The 14,010-nt window shown below is 41.5% G+C and overlaps 2 protein-coding genes across 2 annotated transcripts in view; one reads left to right on the forward strand and one right to left on the reverse strand.

Annotated features, from left to right (window-relative positions):
- EDEM2 (ER degradation enhancing alpha-mannosidase like protein 2) overlaps positions 1-12,238 on the reverse strand; it is a 28,752-nt gene extending 16,514 nt beyond the window's left edge. The window contains exons 1-5 of the mRNA XM_077872875.1: positions 12,035-12,238; positions 11,729-11,839; positions 9,873-9,912; positions 6,112-6,217; positions 97-222 (exon numbers count right to left, since the gene is read on the reverse strand). Coding sequence (XP_077729001.1) covers positions 97-222; positions 6,112-6,217; positions 9,873-9,912; positions 11,729-11,839; positions 12,035-12,141 — 490 coding nt within the window. The 5' untranslated portion in view covers positions 12,142-12,238. The remainder of the gene's footprint in view (positions 1-96; positions 223-6,111; positions 6,218-9,872; positions 9,913-11,728; positions 11,840-12,034) is intronic.
- PROCR (protein C receptor) overlaps positions 11,413-14,010 on the forward strand; it is a 23,483-nt gene continuing 20,885 nt past the window's right edge. The window contains exon 1 of the mRNA XM_077872876.1: positions 11,413-11,755. The gene's annotated coding sequence lies outside the window, so the exon portion shown is untranslated. The remainder of the gene's footprint in view (positions 11,756-14,010) is intronic.

Consider the following 14,010-nt stretch of genomic DNA (forward strand, 5'->3'; position numbering starts at 1 on the left):
CAGCTGAAAATAACTCAGCACTGCCACTCTTGTCTCCAGCAAGAGAAGCAGAACCTACTAGACTTCCTTTCTCCCCTATGTCAGAGTGGGTTTTACCTGGGAGGAGTTTTCGGGCTGCCTCCTCTGCCATCCTCAGGAGAGGTCCAGAGCAGGGCCATCCGGCTTCCACTTCTACCCCAGCCTTCTTTGATAGCAAGTGGGCCGACAGAAGTCCTCCTACCACTACAGAGAGTACAAAACACAAGTGTCAGAGTCCCAAAGACCAGTCTCCCTGGTGTATATTAAACCTCCATACTCTGTTGGGTGGCTGCTGGGAAGGGGCCAGAGCCACCTAGTGAAAGAGTCCCTTAATCCCATATATTGGTACAGTGTTAAGTTTACAAAACTTTTTTCTCTTGGTGGGTCATGAGAACAATGGCTATCATTTGATTTTCATTCCTATTGTAAGCACTAGGTACTACTGTCCCCTCTTCAAGTGAAGATACTGAGGTTCAGAGATGCCAAGTGACTTGCCCTGGGTCATCTATCAAGTAGGTGGTAGAGCCAGGTCTGTCTGAGTCCAAAGCCCGTGCTTACTCCACTTGGTCACCCAATCCCTCCAAGACCTGGGGGCTGGAGGGAAGAGTAGTTATTTTCTTCATTATATTAATGCATCTTTTTGAATATATGACACAATATTGAAAACTTATAAAAGACATAAATATTCTGTATCTGGAAACATGGCTATACAGGTATCCTGAAGGGTCCTCTCACTGAAAAAAACTGGTGACCTTGAGCCTCAGTTTCTCCTTCCTCCTGTCAGAGGGGGAATAAGAAACAAAGGCAGAACCGGCCTAAAGTGGAAAGTCTGATAAAAGATACCTCCATTAAGTTGGGATCTGAAAGAATCGTATAATCTGTGTAAGGAGGATTCAAAATAAACCCTATACACCTCCTCTGGCATATAGTAAGGAAAGTCACATGCCTCAAATCCTGATGACAAGTAAAAAGAAGGGGGAGAGGGGAGCAAATTTCCTTAAGAATTAGTAACTACAGGATGATACTAAGTTTTATGCCTGAATTCACACTGAGTAGTCTAGGAAAACTCAAACCTTTAGCATAAAGCAGTTTTTGGTAAGTAGTGCCTCTAGCCAAACAGCAAAAGTAAGCCAAAACTCTACCTGGAAGAACCCACCTTCAATCTAGACCCCAAAGGAGCCCAGAGATAAAGCCTGGGTAATGAGTGTACATTAAAATCTACATAAATCACAAAACATATGAATAAAACAAAGCATTAGGAGTACAAACCAGCAGAAATGATAGCAGAACAAGACATCAATACATCAAATATTGGAACCATCAGACACAGATTACAAAATAATTATGTGGAAATGTAAAGAAATAAAAGACTTGGAATAGATGAGTCAGTAGCAAGAAATTATAAAAATGACCGAGCCTATTTATAAAAGAACCAAATGGAATTTCTAAAAGTGAAAAATATAATAACTGGAATTAAAAATTACATAGATAGGTTTAATAGCAAATAAGATATATCTGAAGAGAGTATTAGTGGATTTGAAGACAGAGTCCATAAACAATTACTCAAAATGCAATATAAAGAGACAAAATTATTTTTAAAATATACCAAAGAGATTTGAAGGATACAGTAAGAAGGTGCAACATCTATCTGGCAGGAGTTCTAAAAAGAGAAGAGGGAGAAAATGCGGGGGAGGCAATACTTAAAAAGAAAATAGCTATGAACTTTCAAAAACTAGTGAATGACACAGATTCTCAGATCCAGGAATCCCAAGAAGATAATAAAAATAAATCCACATCTGTGCATACCACAGTAAAACTGCAGAACACCAAGGGAAAAAAAAAGAGCTTAAGAGCAGAGTCCACATAATAATGATTGTTGAAACTGGGTGATGAGTATATCTAGTTTATTATATTATTTTCTCTATTTTTATATATTTTTGAAAACTTCCATAACGAAAAGATTTTAAAAGGAGGGGGCAGCAAGCATTCCATGCTCATGGATTGGAAGAATAAATATTGTGAAAATGTCTATGCTATCCAGGGAAATTTACATGTTCAATTAAATCCCTATCAAAATACCATGGACTTTCTTCACAGAGTTGAAACAAATAATCTTAAAATATGTATGGAATCAGAAAAGACCCCGAATAGCCAGAAGAATATTGAAAACGAAAACCAATGCTGGGGGCATTATAATGCCTGATTTCAAGCTGTATTACAAAGCTGTGATCAAAACAGTATGGTTGTGGCACAAAAACAGACACATAGATCAATGGAACAGAATAGACAACCCAGAAATGGACCCTCAACTCTATGGTCAACTAATATTCAACAAAGAAGGAAAGAATATCCACTGGAAAAAGGACAGTCTCTTCAATAAATGGTGTTGGGAAAATTGGGAAGCCACATGCAAAAGAATGAAACTGGATCATTCTCTTACACTACACATAAAGATAACTCAAAATGGTTGAAAGATCTAAATGTGAGACAAGATTCCATCAAAATCCTAGAGGAGAACACAGGCAGCACCCTTTTTGAACTTGGCCACACCAACTTCTTGCAAGATACATCTACGAAGGCAAGGAAACAAAAACAAAAATGAACTATTGGGACTTAATCAAGATAAAAAGCTTCTGCACAGCAAACAAAAACAAAAACCAAAAACAATAAACAGTCAACAAAACTAAAAGACAACCTACAGAATGGGAGAAGATATTTGCAAATGACATATCAGATAAAGAGCTAGTATCCAAGATCTATAAAGAACTTATCAAACTCAACACCCAAGAAACAAACAATCCAGTCACGAAATGGGCAAAAGACATAAACAGACATTTCTCCAAAGAAGACATATACATAGCCAACAAGTACATAAAAAAATGCTCCACATCACTTGCCATCAGGGAAATACAGATTAAAACCACAATGAGATACCAACTCACACCAGTGAGAATGGCTAAAATTAACAAGACAGGAAACAACAAATGTTGGAGATGATGTGGAGTAAGGGGAACCCTCTTGCACGGTTGGTAGAAATGTGAACTGGTATAGCCACTCTGGAAAACAGTGTGGAGGTTCCTCAAGAAGTTAAAAATAGAGCTACCCTATGACCCAGCAATTGCACTACTGGATATTTACCCCAAAGATACCGATGTAGTGAAACGCCGGGACACCTGCACCCCAACATTTGTGGTGGCAATGTCCAAAATAGTCAAACTGTGGAAGGAGCCAAGATGTCCTTCAACAAATGAATGGATAAAGAAGATGTGGTATATATATACAATGGAATATTACTCAGCCATCAGAAAAGATGAATACCCACTATTTGCTTTGACATGGATGGAACTGGAGGGTATTATGCTGAGTGAAATAAGTCAATTGGAGAAGGACAATCATCATGTGGTTTCATTCATACATGGAATATAAGAATTAGTGAAAGGTATTATAAGGGAAAGGAGGAGAACTGAGTGGGAAAAATTTGAGAGGGAGACAAAAAATGAAAGACTCCTAACTGTGGGAAACAAAGGGTTGTGGAAGGGGAGGTGGATGGCGGGTTGGGGTAACTGGGTGATAAACACTAAGGAGGCCACTTGATGGGATGAGCACTGGGTATTAGACTATATGTTGGTAAATTGAATTTAAATTTTAAAAAAGAGGAAAAAAACTGGTCATCTGCAAGATAGTAACAGTTAGATTGACAGATTACTTCTTAAAAATGACAACAAAATGAGAAGACAATGGAAAGATTTCTTTGGTGTGCTAAGAGAAAATCCCATCAACTTAGAATCATACAGACCCCAAAAAGACAGTGAGATAAAGACATTTCATACAAACAAATGCTGAGAAAATCTGCCAAGAGCACACCTGCACTAGAGGACATTCTAAAGAAAGTACTTCAGGTAGAAGGAAAGGGATCATAGATGTAAAGTCTGAGACACAGGAAGGAAAGATGGTCAAAGAAGTGGCAAATACATGAGTAAATCCAAAACCTCAACTGTATATAGAAAGCAATAATGTATGAAGGGCTTAAAACAAAAAACTAAAATACATAACTATAGCATACAGGTCAGTATATCCTCAGAACCAGATTTGGTATTATTCAGGACAATAAAGATTTTCATTAACTCTAAACTTTGTTATGTTTGTCAATTTTACCAGGAAAACTACTTAAAAAGATAGATACTGAGCATAATTTCTACATTAATCAAAGAAAAATGGAATTAAAAAAATCAATCTGAAGAAGGTACCAAAAATGGAGAGTGAAAAAGAACACAGAGAAGATGGGACAAATAGCACAAAACAATACCACAGAAATGAATGCAAATACCTAATTATAATAAATGTAAATGGATTAAATACTTCAGTTAAAAGATTGTCAGAATGGATAGACAAATATAATATGCAATTTACAAAAGATTTATCTGATCATAAAAATACAGAAAGATTGGAAGCAGAAGAGTAGAAAAAGATCCTGGTCAAATGCCAACCAAAAGAAAGCTGGTATAATTTTATTCATATCAGCAACAAAGGTGTAAGGGAATCTTAACCCACAGATGATAAACTGGGCTCAGAAGCTGTGAAACACAGCACTGAGCAAAGCCTCAAACTCAGGTCTGATCCTAAAACCAGGATTTTATATCATGCTGTCCTTCTGCTCCCTAATCTTTGTAAAAATGTTATCACATATCTGCAATACAAGTTTCATTGCAAAACACATGCAGAATAAAGGAGAAAAATAGAACTTGGCCTCCAGAAGTGACAGTTTGTTAAGCCACTGGTGGTCTCAGGGTTCACTGAAAATAAGGGTTGTACTAGCTTCATAAGAGTCACTGGAAACCTGCTAAAAATATTTATGCTAGGACCCAACCCAGAAATCCCAACTCATTAGGTTTAGAGTGGAACCTAGACATTTCAACTTTTTAAAAGGTCACAAGTGGTTCTGATGGACAGCCAGCTTTGGAAAATAATGCCTGAGACTTGCACTGTGTAATGTACTAATTATGAACCACATGTCACTATTTCTTTTTGTAAAAGATTTATTTATTTTAAGAGTGGGGGAGGGGAAGAGGGCGAGCCTTAGGTAGACTCCCTGCTGAGTGCAAAGCATGATGTAGGGCTCAATCTCATGACCTTGAGAATATGACCTGAGCCAGATGCTTAACTGACTGCTTAACACAGGAGCCCCTACTTGTCACTATTTAAATTTAAATTCATTAAGATTAAATGAAATTAAAAATTCAGTTCTTGGGATGCCTGGGTGGCTCAGTGGTTGAGTGCCTTCAGCTCAGGGCATGATCCTGGGGTGCTAGGATCAAGTCCCACATTAGGCTCCCCGCAGGGAGCCTGCTTCTCCTTCTGCCTATGTCTCTGCTTTTCTCTCTGTGCCTCTTGTGAATAAATAAATGAAATATATATTTTTTAATTCAGTTCTTTAGTTGCAGTATACACATTTTAAACGTCCAATAGCCATCTGTGGCTAGTAGATACAACACTGGACAACATGAATACAAAATATTTTCAGCATCATAGAAAGTTCTGTTGGATAGCACTTCCTTTTTTTTTTTTTTTAAGTTTTTTTTAGATTTTATTTATTTATTCATGAGAGACACACAGAGAGAGAGAGAGAGAGGCAGAGACACAGGCAGAGGGAGAAGCAGGCTCCATGCAGGGAGCCCAATGTGGGACTCGATCCTGGGACTCCAGGATCACGCCCTGGGCGGAAGGCAGGCGCTCAACCATTGAGCCACCCAGGGATCCCCTGGATAGCACTTCCTAAACAATAAGTTCCAAGAAGGCAAGGGTTACATCCTTCTTGTTTTAATGGCTATAAGCCTCGCACCAATATATGTTAAATATGGGAGTCTCTTTGGTAAATCTCTTTCTAGTCTATTCTCTGTCCCCTGCTCAATGTACAAAACTGATGGGGGATCCTGAGACCTCTACACCCCACTGTCCAGGGGGGAAGAAGATCTCTGTCAGTCACCAGTTTGGGTCAAGTGCCCTGGCTGGGTCAACCCTTGAGATCCTACTTACCACCTCTTCATTTACAAAGAGGCAAAACTCTACACTCTCTCTTCTTCCAAAGGCACTTACCTCGGATGTTGGTTTCAAACACAGAGGCATTCACATCAATATCAAAGTCTACATTGTCCTGGAGCACTTCAACCACTCTTTGGAATTCTGAGACATTCCCCAAAATCTGGAAGGGAAGAGAGAGTTGACAGTGAGGTTTTCTCAGGCTTGAAGGCACCAAAGATGTTGGACCAAGAGTCTGAGATCCTATACTGGTGTGGCCCTCACTTAATCAACTTAAGACCTACAGTTTCTGTCCTAGAACTGGTGACAGGAGAAGGAAACACTAAGATCTAGAAATCACGGAAACCCTATACCAAGAGATTGGTTAAATTCTTAGGTACCACTTCAAGAGTCACTATGTACCTATTTAATGGAAACAATATAGACTGCAGACCACATGAAGAAATCCTAGCTCAACATGCAGTAGTATCTGTTGTTTTTAAACTTCTCCGATCACATTCATCCTTGTGGAAAACACTGCAGGTTGGTTGGCCCAACACTGATTTCCAATCTCCTTTACCCTGGTAGCCTACCACTGTAGAGGCTAGAAATCCGGATACTTGCTTTCTCAGCCTTCTTTGCTGCTAGAGGTGACTGTGTTACTAGCCAATGCTAAGCCTTGATAAGTCTAGTGGGGGCACTTCTGGGAAAGCTTCTATTTTCCTAATAAAAAAGGACAGACACTGCTGGCATGGTGTTTACTCTTCTTTCTACCTTGAAAGCAAACTTGATTTCTGGAGCTGTGGCAGCCATTTTAGAGCTTGAGGTATTAAGCATGAAAATGAAAGCCAATACTCTACTGATGGTAAAATGGAAAAATACAAAGAGCTCGGGTCTCTGATGGCACAGTTGAACAGCCAACCCCACACTATAAATTACCTCTAGACTTGCTTTCACTTGAGGAAACTAAACTCTTTTCATTTAAACCATCAGCCAAATGCGATTCTGACACCTTTTACTCTGATATAGTACCCTAATTCTCCCTTGAGGAATCACTCTTCTTCCACAGTCGCTCCTGCAATTTGGCAGAGGCTGATCCTACCCCCTCAGCTGCAAGAATAGGCAATTGATCTGGACCACTGTACTATATTCCTCGGCCAGTGACTGGTTCAGGAATAAGTGTGCGACCCAAGACAGATCAATGAGACTTAGTTCCTGGAATTAATGCAAAAGGGCTGATTCTACCCACATACACAGGTTACTGAGTGGTAAGTAAATCTGGAGCTACAGTTGGCTACTCTGCCAACATAAGGAGAGCCCGAGAACACAGCCAACAAAGAAGGCAGAGATAAGAGACAGAAATTCCTGAAGACATTGTTGGTATGCCTGGATCTAGCTGAGTCTGAGGCCAGCCCTTACCTGGACTTTTTAGTTATTTGACTCAGTAAATTCCCTTCTTGTCTCTATCAGTTTGAACTGGGTCTCTGGTACTTGGATCCAAAACAATCCTGACTATCTCAGCAGTCAAGCCACTCAGTGATTTGGACTCAATCTACTTTTCTTTTTTCTCCTTTGTTAAAGATTTTATTTATTTATTTATTTATTTATTTATTTATTTATTTATTTATTTATTTAAGAGAGAGAGAGAGAAAGCACAAGCAGGGGGAGGGACAGAGGGAGAGAAAGAAGTAGACTCCTTACTGAGCAGGGAGCCTGACACAGGGCTAGATCCCAGGACCCTGGGATCATGACCTGAGCTGAAGGCAGATGCTGAACCAACAGAGCCACTCAGATGCCCCTCAACCTACCTTTCTGACCATGTTTCTCACTGTTCATCTTCATCTAAGCTATCCTCATCTACTTTAGGAAAACTGTACCATGATTCTCCAATTTCTTGCCTTCAGACATGTTGCTCCCTCTCCCAGAAAGCCCTCCATCCTATGTCTTCCCATTCCAAATCCAACCTGGCTTTGGTTGTCCGAATGTCACTTCTCTAGGAAGGAACCCTTTGGTCCCTCCAGCTAAGATGAATCTCTTCATCCTTTAAAAGACTCCAGTAATTTTACCCCCACAACTCTTAGGGCATCAATTGCTTGCCATGTTCAGAGAATCTTTGCCTGGGAAGGAGCATCACTCATTCCTGCCTTCCCCCAGGGTGCCAAGCACAGTCTATGAAGCGATTACTCAACTGAATGCTCACTGAATGATTACACAAATCTCTCCATGCTGCACTTAGTGATCTTCTCAACACAGAAATCTCTGCATTTCCTGCCCTCTACTTAAAATGTTTCAGTGGCTTTCCATTGCTCTCAAATTAGAAATCAAAACCCTTAACATAGTGAACAAGGGCTTCCATCATCTGGCACCCCACAAAGCCCCCCAGCTCCACTTTGCTTCCTGCATTTCCTTCTCCATATCCCAGACACATTGGCCCTCCTTCAATTCACTGCGTCTGCAATTCACTGTGTCAGCCTTATTGCTGAAGTCCCGGCACGGCATGCCTCTCCTGCCAGGAGGCCCTCGTGCAGGCCGGCTGTTCTCTCTGCCTGGAACCCTCTGTCCTCTCCCACTTCCCTAGTCGACACTGGCTTCTCCTTCGGATCTCAACTTGAAGTGTCATTTCACAGCCTTAGGGAAGTCTTCCCTGACCTCCTCAGTCTAGGTCCGCTTCTTTTGTTATATGTCCACTTACAGAACCACGTTCCCTTCCCTTGGAGCACTCACCTCAGTTTGTAATTATATGTCCTTAAGGGTTATTCTTTGATTCTTTGTCTCCCTCACTAAAGTCATAGACTCCAGGAAAGCAGGGACCATGTCTATTTTAACTTGTCACTATAACTCCAGGGCTGAGCGCTGTGCTTGGCATACAGGGGGCCCTTAATAAATATCTGATGGACAAGTACATACAAATTAACATTTTTAGAAAAAGCAAAACTGTATCTACAAGGTGATCACAATCATGTAAGTGCTGTTAATATATAAAAGTGAGAAGGGGTGACAAACAACCAGAAAGAGTAAAGTAGGAAGAAAGTTGTTAAATTCTCTCTTGTGACCTTTTTAAGGAGGAGAGTTAAGACTTGGAGTCATACAGAATTAAGCTCAAGTCTTAGCCCTGCCATTTCATAGCTGTGGATCCCGGCCAACCCATTTTACCTTTCTAAGCATCAGATTTCCCCATGCTAAGGAGTAAAGGAACATACTTCATGGAATTGTTGGAAGGATTAAACTAGATTACATTTATAAAGTGCTTATCACAAGCCTCCACATAACATACTAACTAATTACTGCTACTATTTTTTTTTTCACTGAACATATCCAATTAGAATGTAAGCCTCTGGGATGCCGGGGTGGCTCAGAACTTTAGTGCCTCTTCAGCCCAGAGTGTGATCCCAGGGTCCTGGGATCGAGTCCCACATCGGGCTCTGCATGGAGTCTGCTTCTCCCTTTGCCTATGTCTGTGTGTGTGTGTGTGTGTGTGTGTGTGTCATGAATAAATAAATAAAGTTTAAAAATAAAATAAAGAATATAAGCCTCTGAAAACAAGGAGGGTCTCAAAGTCTCTGTATTGCCCACAAGTTATACAGGCCTATCACAGTGCTGTGTTCATAACAGGTCCTCTATAAATGTCTGCTGAGTAAATGATCCTGAGTACATTTGGAATTTACTCATCATTTTCCTCTGTCTGGCTGGGCAACCAGAAACTCATGGTTCAGAATCCTGAGATGAAAATAAAAGGACTAGGTGAAGAATTTGTTTTTCACCCACAGTCAAGCTGCCAAAAGAGGAAGGATCTTGATTACACAATGGTGATGAGGAAAAGGAATCATCAAGACACTTACCAGCAAAGTGTCGAGGGCATCAATTAGCGTCAGAGAAAAACTGTAAAAGGACAGAAATCCCAGCTGCTTAGTAAGAAAACCAAACACAAGATATTAAGGCTGCCCCAGATCAGGTGCCCCAAAACTAGTTAAGGAGGCACAGTGATACCTCTGTCCATCCCAGCTTCCGGTCACAACAGAGAAGCCATAGTGAAAATTGCCAAGAAGTTTTGACCCGTTTAATGCACCTGGGAGGATTGGCTGATTTACCTCTTCTGTGGTGAACCACATCTCCTATATCCACTAACGTTCTTTTCTGCCATAGGGAGGCAGTATAAGAGTATAGCCAAGGACACAAGTTTTTCCACATCTAAGAATTTATCACAATGTGTACAGAGCCGTATGTTTGAGAATCCTCATGGCTGTATTGTGCAGAATAGCAAAAAAGCTAGGAATAACCCAAACATACACCAGTTTTGAAGAATGATTATCTAAATTATAGTATACTTAAACAGTACAAAACCATTAAGTTGTCAAAAAAGTTGTTATCAAGAGTTCTACAGGCTAATGTTAAAATATTCAAATTATATAGTTAAATGAAAAAGACAAGAAATAGAATAGGCATTGGGGTATGTTTCTAAATGCATTTTCAAAGAGTCATATAGACAGCAGACAAGCAGTTTGGGCCAGTGGTAGCAGAAGGATTAATTGTAAAAAGGCACAAGAGAACTTTTTAGCATGACAGAAATGTACTCTATCTTGACTGTGACAGTGGTTACAATATGCTTTAAATGGGTTCATTTTATTATACGTAAGTTATGCCTTTAAAAAGTTAATTTAAAAAATACACATATACCTACTTATATGATGGCATAAACTGAAAATATTTTGGGGAGGATACACAAGAAAGTCAACAGTGGTTAGAATTCTAAAGCATGGGAGAGACTTTATTGCATATGATTTTGTACTGCTTCAACTAGCTATTTGCTTTTTTTTTTTTTTTTGGCTTAAAAAAAAGAAAACCAACACAAATTTTAACTTCTCCAGTCCTCAGCATACGCATTTGTTATATGGGAAAAACAGCACTTAAGCACTTAACTCCTAGGGGTGATAAGAGAATTAAATGAGAAGACACAAGTAAAATGTTTGGCACAGTGTTTAATCAATGTCAGCCTCAGCTAAATGCAATGATTCTTTGCTCAGCAAGGAACAAGACAGAGAATTCCATCTCATAAATTTTTATTCTAGGGGAGGTGAGAAAGACAAACTAGCATTCAAGTGAAAATGATAGAGTGCGAAGTGAAAATAAATAAGCAAGTAAGTAAATAAGGTGATTTGTGACAGTGACCTGTAGGGGGTGGGTAGTTAAGGAAGCTGATGCTCAGGTGACATTTTGAGCTGAAATCTCAAGAAGCAGTCAATAATGTGAGTGTGTTTCAGTTACACTAACAACAAATGATCTTAAGTTTCAATTTTGGAAGAGTTACACCCCCTCCTGGGTCTGTCTGCCCAATTATAAAATGAAGGGGTTGGGTCTTCTGACTTCTTGGAGCCCTTCCTCGATAGCCTAGGGCTCCAGAGATTTGTCCATTTGTCCAAGTCCCCACTGCTGGCGCCTGTTATTGTCGTGGTTGGAGCCCAGAGGTCCAGTCCACCAGCCTAACCCAGGCTTTTTCCTCGGTGGGATCCAACTTTCCAGGAGGCTGGGTGGATCCTGGCGGTGCTGGCCTGAATTGGAAGGAACGCGGCCTCACCCCCGCTGGGAGCTTTTCCGGAACTGGCGAGGAGACCGTGAAGCCACCAGCCCCATCAGACCCGCCCGCCTAGCACCGGACTGCCACACCCCAGCCGCCCCCTTGCTCCTCCACTCGCACTACCTGCCCCAGGTGTCGTGCCCGTCACAGGTGAGAGGTCGCAGCTCGTCGTAGGGAAAGGCATTCTCCAGGTAGCTGTCGTAGGCGTGGTAGAACATGGCCTTGACTCGCTCCCTGGTGCGGGGTACAAGAAATAAGGCAAGGGAAAGGACAAGAAATAGGGCGGAAAGTGGGAAGCACCACCTGAGCCCAGTGGCGGGGTCCGAGCAAATCAGGGTGGGGGTCCTGGGACCGAGAGTAAGGAAAGGGACCGGGTCTGCGCTTCCCCTTCCCCAACTCTGCAAGGGCGAGGAGCCTGACCCCCTTCACCTGTAGTGAGCGGGGTCGGGCGCGGTGCCATCCGGGCCTGGTGCACCATAGTGCAGGGGCAGCAGCGCGCACAGGAGGCCGAGCGGGACCAGCAGCCGGAAAGGCATAGAGCTCGTGTCCTGTCAGCGCCGCCGCTGCAGCAGCAGCCACCGCCACCCGCTCATCCTGGGAGCCTCTGCCGGTTGTTCCGGGAATCCGTGCCACTGCGCCTGCGCGCTGAGGAATCAGTCACCCACTTCCGGACTACAAGTCCCAGAATATAATGGGAGGCAGAAGCCAGGCAAAGAGCATCTTGGGACTTACAGTCTCTGAAGTGGAAAATTAACGTGGCTGAAAGATAGTGGCTACTACAGATACTATTATTAATTAATGTTTTAGTAACCGCATTTGTTGAGCACTTATTGTGTACTAAGACTGTATTGAACACTTTAAATGCATTATTTTTTTTCCGTGTAAGCATAAAGACAGAGGACAGCAGGGACTCAGTATTTGTTGAGTGCCCCTATGTAAAAACTGGATGAAATAATGTTCCGACTTCACCATTATTAGGCATATGAAATTTCCCAAGGCAAGTTCCCTGATGATTCTGTGAGGTACAACTTATTTCCATTTATTTGTCCAAAGCTGCTACCTCAGAGATTTCCATAAATCCCTTTCAGTTCTAGGAATTAATGAATTCTTGCCCTTCCTGTCCTCGCATTGGGGATAAGGACACCTCATAATGGTGCCTTCAGTCTCCATCCAAGCGCAGAAGTTTCCCCCTCCCAATCCCCTTGACCATCTCAGTGGTTGCAGCCCTGTAGAGTATCCCAGATGAGAATGAAGACCCTGGAGCACTATAGCTTTGGGAAAGTTTGAAACCCATTTTTCCATTTTCCTTTTGTCAAGTCCCAAAGTTTGGTCAGCACTTTAGCTCATAGAAACACCCATGAGTTTGCGGGCAGTGTGATGTGCAGTAGAATCAATCCTGGGTTTGAAGTGAGATCTGGACTTTAATTTCAACTTTACCACTTAAGCCTCTCTGTGTAATCATGGGCAAGACCCTCTTCTTATCTGGACCAGAGTTCCTCATCTAAAAAACGAGGAGTTTGGGCAAATGGATATCTGAGATCATTTTAACTAGAGCTTTCTATATAGGATTAGCCATCCTTTTTGCTGGAAAGTCAGATAGAAATGGCAGCTAAGTTCCTCAGACTGGAATGAAGGTGAGTTTAATCTCCTTTGGTGAAAATATCCCTCAGATAGACGTCCCAAAATACCATCAATTGATATGAAAATTAAAACTCTGACTTAACCTTAGCCTGAGGTAGTACAGCATAGATATTTAAAGTGCGGGCTTTAGGGGCACTGGGTGGCTCAGCTGTTAAGCATCAGACTCCTGGTTGTGGCTCAGGTCACAATAAGGTCCTGAGACTGAGCGTCAGTCTCTGTGCTCAGTGTGGAGTCTGCTTGACGATTCAGTCTCTCCCTCTGCCTCTCCCCATTCTTTCACAATCTGTCTGTCTCTCAAACAAATAAATCTTTTTTTAAAAAAATTTATTTATTTATTCATGAGAGACACAGAGAGAGAGAGAGGCAGAGACACAGGCAGAGGGAGAAGCAGGCTCCATGCAGGGAGCCTTAGGTGGGACTTAATCCCGGGACTCCAGGACTACGCCCTGGGCTGAAGGTAGGTATTAAACCGCTGAGCCACCCAGGGATCCCCCACAAATAAATCTTTTTAAAAAATAAAGTGCAGGCTTTATATTGAGCAAACCTGTGTTGGAATACTAGCTCCATAACCTTTTAAGAATATGGTTCCACCAGTTTTTCTTCTGAGTGTCATTTTACTCATCTGCAAAATAGGAATAATATTAGTACCTCCTTAATAGGATTATAAGGATTTAGTGAGCTATTGTATATAAATTGCTTGTCATAGGGCCTGGCAGAGGAAACATTTTTTTAAAAAAAAAGATGTTTTTGGAAACTCTTCTTGG

The sequence above is a fragment of the Canis aureus genome, chromosome 26, assembly GCF_053574225.1.
Source record: "Canis aureus isolate CA01 chromosome 26, VMU_Caureus_v.1.0, whole genome shotgun sequence".
Lineage (NCBI taxonomy): Eukaryota > Metazoa > Chordata > Mammalia > Carnivora > Canidae > Canis > Canis aureus.